Source organism: Orbicella franksi, chromosome 1 (assembly GCF_964199315.1).
Source record: "Orbicella franksi chromosome 1, jaOrbFran1.1, whole genome shotgun sequence".
Classification (NCBI taxonomy): domain Eukaryota; kingdom Metazoa; phylum Cnidaria; class Anthozoa; order Scleractinia; family Merulinidae; genus Orbicella; species Orbicella franksi.
The window spans coordinates 43899278-43910287 of NC_138145.1; the positions used below are offsets into that span (position 1 = coordinate 43899278).

Here is an 11010-nt window from a genome sequence, read left to right on the forward strand (position 1 = left end):
GACTATCATTAATCTGTTATAATCAGAACTTGTTGATAGATTTTGACTTTTTCTTGGAATTAGCTTTAAAAAAGCTTCTAAAAGGCAGCATGGTTAGTGGCTGGTATGGAGCTGGAACTTGTTAGTTTAAATCCCTTTTCCTGCTACTAGCTGGATTTATATTTTTCTTTAAGTCTGCAATCGAGCTTAGTGGCCCATAGCTTTTCCCAATGCTGATCTCCCGCTCGGTAAATAACATGTCTATGAAACAAGTGGAAAAAACAGTCACACTTATTTTCAATCCTTTTTGTGTTTGGTAGATATTGATGAATGCAGAGAGGACCCTCGCCTCTGTCAAGGTGGAATCTGTCAAAACATACCAGGGGCTTTCTCCTGTGATTGTCCAAAAGGCTTCCAACTAAATAAAACATCAAGAATCTGCCAAGGTAATACGTTGATTATTCATAATTTGAATTCTCTTGACTTCGCAGTCCTTTCTTACTATATATAACAACCGCCTCTCGGGCTACCCTGGCCCAGTCTCCGTCTTGTTATTTATTAACAATTATGTAATATCAATACGTCGAATTAATCTCGCATTTTTATTGGTTCTTACTTATGATCAATCGCAAGATCGACGTATAGATGACGCCATTAACATTTTTTGTTCCTATGTTGCAAGATTTTTAAATAAACAAGCTTTTTAGTATATTTTGTTTCTTTATGATACTACACAAATATATTCCATGTTGCTATGCGTCTGTTCAGTAATTAATCACAGAAGAATACAAATTTTAGTTCTGACATGTTTCATGTTCTCTTGCAGACATTGATGAATGTGCCTTTGAGGGGCAATGTATCGACGGAACTTGCATAAACTCCCCTGGGAATTTCCGTTGTCAGTGTCCCCCAAATTACAAACTCGACACATCAGGCAGGATTTGTAAAGGTAACTTAAAAAAATTAACACAGCAAAATTAGGGCATTGACTCATTCAGCTCGGCATTTCTGAAAAGTTATTTCCGCCTGTGAGTTATTTACATCTTACCATCATTAGTTCTAAATTCTAAGCTGAGTGGCAAAATTCAACTATCTGACAAATTCCCATTTCATGGAATCTCTCTTATTGTGCAAATCCCCGATCATCACTAAGTTTGTCCTGTGCTCGATTCGACTTCGGTGATCGTAGTCGACAACAATTTCATATCATCTTCCAGGCGCTTTTTCCTTCCCACAATGAAATGGAAGAGTAACAAGAAAATGACTAAATAAATATCTTAATCGACCGCTCCGCTAATGGGGCTTTTCAGGGCTAATGAAAACAAATGATGAAACAAATTATGCAAATGAACATAACATGGTTAAAAACCCAACTGGCAGAAGGCAGGCCAGATGGCTATTTACAAACGTGGCCGAGGAGTTGAACTAGGGTCTACTGACAAACAGTTCCAGCTTAGTGGTCAGAGCGGGACTTGAACCCGCGACATCCGGATTTCAAGTCCGGCGCCCTAACCACTCGGCCACGCTGACTCCGAAGGAGTGTCCTGGGACCGAGCTTGGATGCCCCACATTGCCTTATTTACGTTCTGTTCACATTGTTGACTTCCAGATATAAGAACAGCGCAATGCTGGACAAAAATCACCAACAACCGTTGTGAGGAATCGATCAATGGCGACGTCCCTTTGCAAATTTGTTGTAACACTGTGGGGAAGGGTTGGGGAAGCCCTTGTGATGAATGCCCTCCAAGAAAAGGAGGTAAGTTGCGTGACTTTCTTTGTAGCATAGTGTGACATACATTTTCTTTGTTGTTCTTTGTTTGTTTGCAATTGTTGCTAATTCTTCGAGTTCTTAGTTGAGGGTTTAACCCGTTTAACTGTCAGCTGACTACCTTATTCTTACTAAATTTTGCGTTTCGGAAAAAAATCGCGAAAATATGTTCTCGCGAAATAAATAGGGCACGAAAATTAAACACGCGAAATTTCACACCAGATTACGGAAGAAAACAATTCATACATTTCAAATGTTCTGAGTCCCGGGCTCGTTGGTAACAGTTCATTTTCTGTCCTTGAAACTATAGTCCTTATGGTCTTGTTTTCAACTAGTTAGCACTCCTCTTTCGATTCACTGATATCTTCAGCTTGCAAATTTGCCAAAACCTCTTCAGTGCAAAATCAAATTGTTCATTTGTAGGCTTCTTGTAGAGAATTGGGTCCTCTAATCAGGGTTTAGGAGATTAAAGTAATGGAAAACCGCAAAATTAAATCTACTTGAGCATAGCTTTTTTCCTGGATTTGCGAAAATAAATACTCGGGAGATACAGCTCCCGAATTTTCGCTAATTAAGTGTACGTGCGAAAATTAGTAAGAACAAGGTCAGTCATGACGCGTTTTCTTAACTGATAGCTAAGATCTGAGATCTGAGATCTGCCAAATTCACTGATCGTTGAGAAGTGAGTTGAAATTTTTACCGATAGCTGAGAAATCGCCGAAAATGTGCCGGACTAGTAACTGAAGTTCCAGAATCCTCATCCAGACCTTCTGATAGCTGAGAAACCACCGAAAACTTACCCGATAACTGAGATTTCAGCTCCACTATCCTGATCCTCTTATTTACACATGGCATCATTTTGGTTTGTTGTGTTTGGTTCGATGAAAGTCTCTTTGTTTGAAGTTTTACAACAGTCATAAGATGCGGCTACAAAGTGCTAAAAAGGAGACTTTATTTACTGATTAACGTGATTTCTAATTTTTTTTAAGATGAACGTTGTGCTATAGGATATGCCATTCAGGACGAGCCCCGATGCACAGGTAACAAAACTGATTACTCAGAAACAAAAAAAGAAATCCCTTACTAAAGAGAATAAGATGGGCTTGGGGATCTCTTAAGAACCGTTGCTAGGTAACTTAATGTTACGTGCACCTTGCAGACGAAGCAAATTTTAACAACTCGTGTCTTTGCCTCTTCCACGGCAATTTACCAAAAATTTGTTCTTCGTCAAAGTTCGCACTTATTAAACGTATCTTAGGTTATTCAACAAAAGCACCTAACTCGTTTTTCTTACGAAAACCGTGAAGATAAAAGCTTAAATGCTTTCAGTTGATTTTTAAATTTAAGAGAAGATAACTCTTTTTTCCTCTCTTTTTTTTCCCAATCGAGTCACAATTCTTTCCTTTCAAGGGTCTTGACAGCCAAACTTCCGCAGCTCATAATTTGGTCTGTTGATACTGAATAAAATACGAATATTTTAAGTAAACCTGAAAAATAGTCACTATGTGACCAACCGAGACCTCTATGTAACAAGCATTAGTATAAATGTGCTAGCGTTCTATCACGAATGCCGTTCTCTGATTGGCTGCGCCACTCACTATCTAATTTGTTGTAGATAGTGGGGGCCTAGCAACGTGCGTGTGCCATCAAAATGGCGGCTGCTTCTTCGCGTTTCGAAGTGTCTGTGAAGAGAATTTTGATAAAGTTTTGAACGACTTGTAGATCTATATGCGCCCTGGTCAACTATCACGCGATAGAAATCGTTAGCGAAAATTCTAATTGTTAAATATAAAGTTACGTTGTGGTGATTTCTTGTCAGATATTGACGAGTGTACTCAGTTTCCTGGCTTGTGCAACAATGGGATTTGTCGTAACACTCTTGGCAGTTTTGCCTGTGAATGTTCAGAAGGCCTCACTTTGGACGCGACACAACGAAACTGTGTGGGTAAGTTAACGAACTCTCAAGATGTTCTCGTTCTTTCGTTTTATGTTTATAGACCAATCAACTCCGTGTCGGTCTATAAAGATGCCCCCATCCCCCCTCCCCCCCCCCCCCCCCCGCCAAAAAAAAAAAAATAAAAGAAACGAACTTGTCAATGTCAGGCCATCTTGACCTTACGCTTGGTTAATAACCCATCTACAGTCGAACTTCTCTTAAGCGGCCACCTATTAAACGGCCACCCCTATTAGGCGGCCAGTAATCAAAGGCCCGATGAGGGCTTTTCTGTCGTTTTTACCTCTATTAAGAGTTAAACTCTTTTCTTATGGAAACACTTTCGTCTGTTTCAATAAAATCGCTTGGTATTGGTTGCTGGCCACTTGATTGAAAACGGTCTCTATATAGGGGACGCAACTTTAAACAAATTTCTGTTGTTGCTAATTTAGATCTTCGTGAAGACGTCTGCTATGGTTCTGTGACCTCTAGTGGCTGCGACAAACCTTACGGCGGACGCTACAAGAAAGTCGACTGCTGTTGCTCCGTGGTAGGCGGCGGCTGGGGTAATCCGTGCCAGGAATGTCCGCTGGAAAACACAGGTAACACCAACAGAAAATTCCAATCAGTTTTAAGTCACTCTTTTCCCAGCAATTTTAGCCTGAGCCTGCGAGCAGGCTCACGTTTGGCGCCTCTTAACCAGACTCCTACCCGCAGGAACGAATTGCTCACGGACTCGCTCTTCGCCGACCACGCGTGTGACTCAAAGGAGAGGTTGCCCGCAGACTACAACAATTTACAATTTGTGATGTTTTGCCTTAACTACCCCACCTTGAAGAGTTTGTCCGCTCCATCTGGCGAGAGATAGTGGGAAATGGTGAATTTAAAATAGCTTTCACCAAGCACAATTGCTTTCAAGAGAAAATACTTCCATTTTTAAGGCTGGAGATTGCCGCTTGATCTCGACTAATGCAGTTTGTAAAAAGAAATGTCAACGATATGGTAGTGTATTATTGTATGTTGTTTGTTGTTTCATTTAGACGAATTTGAAGCCCTTTGCGGCAATCGAAAGAAGGGATTCAAGATTGTGGAAACTTTGACCGGACCACGAGTTCAAGGTTTGTATTTTTTTCTGTCTGGAAGTAGTAATATTTAATGTAAGCGTGGATTAAAGCCAGCAATCAGTGACATGTTTTTAAAACAACGAAATAACATATTCTCAAATCATAGCACGCACACCTTTATCCTGATCACCTGACTACATGACAATTTAGTAATGCTATATTTTAAGTCTCTCGATTAGCACGGTAACCCAATCTCCTCCTCCTCCCTCCTCCTCCTCCTCCCTCCTCCCTCCTCCTCCTCCTCCCTCCTCCTCCCTCCTCCCTCCTCCTCCCTCCTCCCTCCTCCTCCTCCTCCCTCCTCCTCCTCCCTCCTCCTCCTCCTCCCTCCTCCTCCCTCCTCCTCCTCCCTCCTCCCTCCTCCTCCTCCTCCCTCCTCCCTCCTCCTCCTCCTCCCTCCTCCTCCTCCCTCCTCCCTCCTCCTCCTTCTCCCTCCTCCCTCCTCCTCCTCCCTCCTCCCTCCTCCTCCTCCTCCCTCCTCCTCCTCCCTCCTCCCTCCTCCTCCTCCTCCCTCCTCCCTTCTCCTCCTCCCTCCTCCCTCCTCCTCCTCCCTCCTCCTCCTCCTCCCTCCTCCTCCTCCTCCCTCCTCCTCCCTCCTCCCTCCTCCTCCTCCCTCCTCCCTCCTCCTCCTCCCTCCTCCTCCCTCCTCCTCCTTCCTCCTCCTCCTGCTCCTCCTCCTCCCTCCTCCTCCTCCCTCCTCCTCCGTCTTCGTCTTCCTCGTCCTCGTCCTCGTCTTCGTCTTCATCTTCGTCTTCTTCCTCTTCTTCTTCAGCATCATCATCATCATAAGCTTTATTTATACACGTTATCAAATTCATGTAAAATATGTTCTTACATCGAGCCGTGTCTAACCTAGATATAAAAGGTACAAATTAAAAGTAATCTACCACGAGCACTATTTCTACTAATACAACTTATACTAATGCTAATGCTAATGCTAATTTGCTAATGCTAATGCTAATGCTAATGCTAATGCTAATGCTAATACTAATACTAGCACTAAAACTACAGTGAAACCTCGATTTACCGAAGTCGCTGGGGACCGGCCAAATTTGTTCGTTAAATCGAGGGTTCGTTATATCGAAAACCTTGATATAACGAATTTGAGGGCAAACGACCAAAATGTTCGTTATATCGAGGTCATAGTTAATGATTGATTCGTAACACAGGTGACTTCTGTCACGCAATTTAATGTAGTTTTCGTCGCCCAGAAGTGCCGCGTTTTGAGATGCAATTCATTTAGCATGGTGGCTATCAGTATCAATTATTTTCTCTTTTGAGTAGATGCGCAGCTTTTGTTTACAAAAGTACGACACTTTTAGAGTAGCGATTTAAAAATGTTGCAACATAGAGGTTCAGTACAGAAAATTGTCTATGTAAACAAGGAAACGGGCTACGTATTCGTTTTATCACAAGAAGCCATCGAAAGTGAAGAAGTTAATAGAACTAATAAGAGACAAAGAAGATAGAGCAGAAGTTAACTGATGTCGAAATACTATAGTGCCAATGTCTATGACATATAATAAGCCGTTGACTGAAAGGTTACTGTCTCTTTACCATAAGGATTACAAGGATTTGTCGACTGTTGATCTGTTCAGCGTTTATCTTTTGTCGCGTGTTGACATTGTAATTCGTTATATCGAGGTAGATTTTACGTTTGGGCTTCCGGATTATGTTCGTTACATCGAAGAATTATATCGAGGTTCGTTATATCGTGCTTCTATTCCATACATTTTACTGTAACTTTGGCCGGGACATAGACTATCGTTCGTTATATCGAGGACTTCGTTAAATAGAGGTTCGTTAAATCGAGGTTCCACTGTAGCACTACTACTTATCATATTTATAATAAAAACTATTAAGTTCTGACGCATATGGTACCGATACTGTGTCTTTTGCGTTAGGGTCTTTCCTTTAAATCTACCTTAGATGTTCCTATCGCATCGTGGGGCCGTTTTACATCAAGAAAAAAACGTTAATCAACGACAAAAAGTAATGTGTTAGCGTAGATAAGAAAATAGCGACCTTCCTTGTCTTGTCTGTATTTCAACCTAGGATCCGTAAGGTCGGTTCTCATCTTGCCCAAAGTTTACATTCCAAAGTTCGGACTTTAGTGTGTGTATAGACTTTTATTGACAGACTCCACATTTAGAACCACCTTGTACAGCATAAAAACAACAAAGTCGATTGCATTCATCTTCGTCGTTTCTAACGATTAACATTTCCAGCAAAGACTCGCATAAAAAATGTTCATCCAGAGTTGCTCGATCTAGTTCTTAGTGAATGTATGTGATTCTTACATCGCTTACATGTTGATTTTTCTTTTAGATATAAACGAGTGTGTAATGCAGGGCATCTGTAACAACGGGCAATGCGTCAACGCACAGGGAGGATTCCAATGTGAATGCAAACAAGGATATGCTCTGGATGACGCAGGAAAGGACTGCTTAGGTAGCCAATAAAAAACGTGTCATGACTCTCAAACTTCCATATCTTATCGTGGAGAAAGGCATCAAGTCTTTCTTGTGGGAAGGGTTTTTGCGAGAACGATTGCCCATAGAGCTTTAGTCCATGGAGCATTCAGAGTCTTAATCAGGCTGTAATTCACCTAGCAAAAGTCGATCCCCTTTTTTACTGTTGTTGTGCTTCAGGTGCTGGAGACCTTGAGCAATGACGACGGCGACGCCAGAGGCGACGCCTAGCCAAAAAGGGATTTATATTTTACCTTCGAATTTCGTAACTAATGACCTCAATCTGCGCAGAACTTCGGAACGTCTGAAAGCCAGCTCAAATTAAATACGTAATGCCAGCGATCAATTTGCAGAGGACGGCAAAGAAATGTACAAAGATTTATAATTTAGAGCGCGCTGGCCTAATAGTTAGTGCGCTGGGTTCTGGATCGAACAGTCTGGGTTCTAGCCCTGGCCGGACTCGCTGCGTTGTGTTTTTGACTCAGGAGTATAATTAAGACCAGTTAACTGCCTTGAGCACCCTGAACCCTGACAGAATACTAGTGGGGTAACCCTGCGATGGACTAACATCTCATCCATGGGGTTCAGAAGCAATACTCCTGTCCGCCTCAACCAACAATTATGCTTAAGAGTCTTTTTTTTTTTCAGATATTGATGAATGTCGTATCTCGTCCGACTTGTGTGGTAATGGTACCTGCACCAATATTGCTGGCAGTTTCCGATGTGACTGCTTCACAGGATTTGAGAATGCTCCCATGATGATGGAGGTCTGTGTGGGTGAGTGAACAAAATGGTTAAATTCTCTTCCTAGGTATTTGGGGTGTTTTTAGATAGTTTAGCTAGTTAGTTAGTCAGTCACTTAGTTAAGTTAGTCAGTTTTTATTTAAAGGTTTTAATGATTCCTAGTTTTACTTTCATTTTTACAGCTTAGCTATTTTATTTGTTAGTAATTTTTTATCACTGATGTAAATTTTTAATGTAAATTTTATTTTTAATAACATTTTTTACTGTAAAGCGCCATGAGCCCTGGATATGGCGCTATACAAATCTATTATTATTATTATTATTATTATTATTATTATTATTATTATGTTTATGATGAGTACATTTAAACACTACCCTGGGATCACGAAACTAAATGACTGAGGCGAGTGTCTTGGTTGCCTCATACTGACTACAACCCTGAATGTGACATGAATAAATAAGATAAATAGTACGTAGGACACCCTGTAAGAGATTTTAACGTAATAACAGTAGTAAATTTGTAAAGTGTCGTTCCTTAAATAATGACCCAAAAGCCATACCACAGAATTCCAATTCTTTCCAATTCTGCCACATTTTTTGCAAGAAGACTGTTATCTGGGGCTTGAGTTCTCCTGTGTAGGGGTCTCTTGAAGAGGAGTGGATTCTCCTTGGTCGACGGGGTTATCTCGGAGTATGCTCTTCTTGGTCGTGCAGAATTCTCTGATGGAGGTAGTATACAGGACATAGGTTTTTTTTCTTGGGTGGATTCTCTTAAGGAGAATCAAGAGAAACAGGAAAATGGGTTCTGTTGTGAAGTAGTTCGTTCATCAGGAGGAATTACTTGCGAAAGAAGATGCTATGTTGGAAAGCTATTCTTTTTGATAATGCTCCGGCTCTTTAGCAAGGCGCTTTCTCTATGGACTATCGATAGTGCAAAGGAGTGGTCTTTTCTTTGAAATGTCATTCGTTTTAATCGACCCCAATGTTGAGGAAAACTGTTTATTTTTCTTTCAGACACCGACGAATGTGAGAATAATCCATGTGCAGATGGCACATGTGTGAACACTGTGGGAAGCTACAAGTGTATTTGTCCAAACGGCATGGAGCTCATGAAGGATGGCGTCACTTGTGAAGGCTAGTAGCAATCTCAAAACACCAACACTCCTTACAGATTTTCTTACTTGTGTTTTAATTGTGATTCTGATAAAGTGGTGGCACATCAAGACAACTTCCCCAAATTGTCACTTGAGCGAAGTTTTGGGAGGGGGTGGGGAGGGTAAAGGAGATAGCATGGACCTGCTACGTAAGTTAAAATGATCAGACGGTGAGACAAAATGTACTGAACTAACGAACGGAAAGCCCAGGTAGTTAACAGAGACATTCCTCCGACATTAGACACCACTAGACACTACTAGACACAGTTAGACGCAATTTGACACAACTAGTCGACACAACTTTGAACTAGACCCAACTACACACAACTACACACAACTAAACACATCTAGACACAAACTAGACACAACTAAACACAACTAGACACAAACTAGACACAACTAAACACAACTAGACACAAACTAGACACAAACTAGACACAACTAGACACAAACTATACACAACTAAACACAACTAGACACAAACTAGACACAACTAGACACAAAGGAGACACAAAGTAGACACAACTAAACTCAACTAGACACAAACTAGACGCAACTAAACACAACTAGTCACAAACTAGACACAACTAGACACAAACTAGACACAACTAAATACAACTAGACACAACTAGACACAAACTAGACACAAACTAGACACAACTAAACACAACTAGGCACGAACTAGACACAACTAAACACAGCTAGACACAAACTAGACACAAACTAGACACAGCTAAACACAACTAGACACAAACTAGACACAACTTGACACAACTTAACACAACTAGACACAGACTAGACACAACTAAATACAACTAGACACAAACTAGGCACAAATTAGGCACAAACTAGACACAAAGTAGACACAACTAAATACAACTAGACACAAACTAGGCACAAACTAGACACAAAGTAGACACAACTAAACACGACTAGACACACGCTAGACAAAAAGTAGACACAACTAGACACAAACTAGACGCAAAGTAGACACAACTAGACACAACTGGACACAAACTAGACACAAACTAGACACAGCTAAACACAACTAGACACAGACTAGACACAACTTGACACAACTTAACACAACTAGACACAGACTAGACACAAACTAGACACAACTAAATACAACTAGACACAAACTAGGCACAAATTAGGCACAAACTAGACACAAAGTAGACACAACTAAATACAACTAGACACAAACTAGGCACAAACTAGACACAAAGTAGACACAACTAAACACAACTAGACACACGCTAGACAAAAAGTAGACACAACTAGACACAAACTAGACGCAAAGTAGACACAACTAGACACAACTGGACACAAACTAGACACAAAGTAGACACAAAGTAGACACAAAGTAGACACAACTAGACACAAACTAGACACAAACTAGACAAAAAGTAGACACAACTAGACACAAACTAGACACAAAGTAGACACAACTAGACACAACTAGACACAAACTAGACACAAAGTAGACACAACTAGACACAAACTAGACACAAACTAGACAAAAAGTAGACACAACTAGACACAAAGTAGACACAACTAGACACAACTAGACACAAACTAGACACAAACTAGACACAACTAGACACAAACTAGACACAAAGTCGACACAACTAGACACAACTAGACACAAACTAGACACAAAGTAGACACAACTAGACACAACTAGACACAAACTAGACACAAACTAGACACAACTAGACACACACTAGACACAACTAGACACAAACTAGACACAACTAGACACACACTAGACACAACTAGACACGACTAGACACAACTTGACGCAACTAGGCACAACTAGACACAACTAGCAAGTCGC

At 40.9% G+C, this 11010-nt stretch overlaps 1 protein-coding gene and 1 non-coding gene across 2 annotated transcripts in view; one reads left to right on the forward strand and one right to left on the reverse strand.

The window, feature by feature from the left end:
• Nucleotides 1–11010, forward strand: part of LOC145463314 (fibrillin-1-like) — a 75563-nt gene that overhangs the window by 23079 nt on the left and 41474 nt on the right. Inside the window, exons 21-30 of the mRNA XM_081447066.1 lie at nt 300–425; nt 806–928; nt 1589–1735; nt 2737–2787; nt 3567–3692; nt 4133–4282; nt 4721–4798; nt 7130–7252; nt 7921–8049; nt 9031–9150. Coding sequence (XP_081303192.1) covers nt 300–425; nt 806–928; nt 1589–1735; nt 2737–2787; nt 3567–3692; nt 4133–4282; nt 4721–4798; nt 7130–7252; nt 7921–8049; nt 9031–9150 — 1173 coding nt within the window. The remainder of the gene's footprint in view (nt 1–299; nt 426–805; nt 929–1588; nt 1736–2736; nt 2788–3566; nt 3693–4132; nt 4283–4720; nt 4799–7129; nt 7253–7920; nt 8050–9030; nt 9151–11010) is intronic.
• Nucleotides 1437–1510, reverse strand: Trnas-uga (transfer RNA serine (anticodon UGA)). The gene has a single exon. It is a non-coding gene; the product is annotated as a tRNA-Ser (tRNA).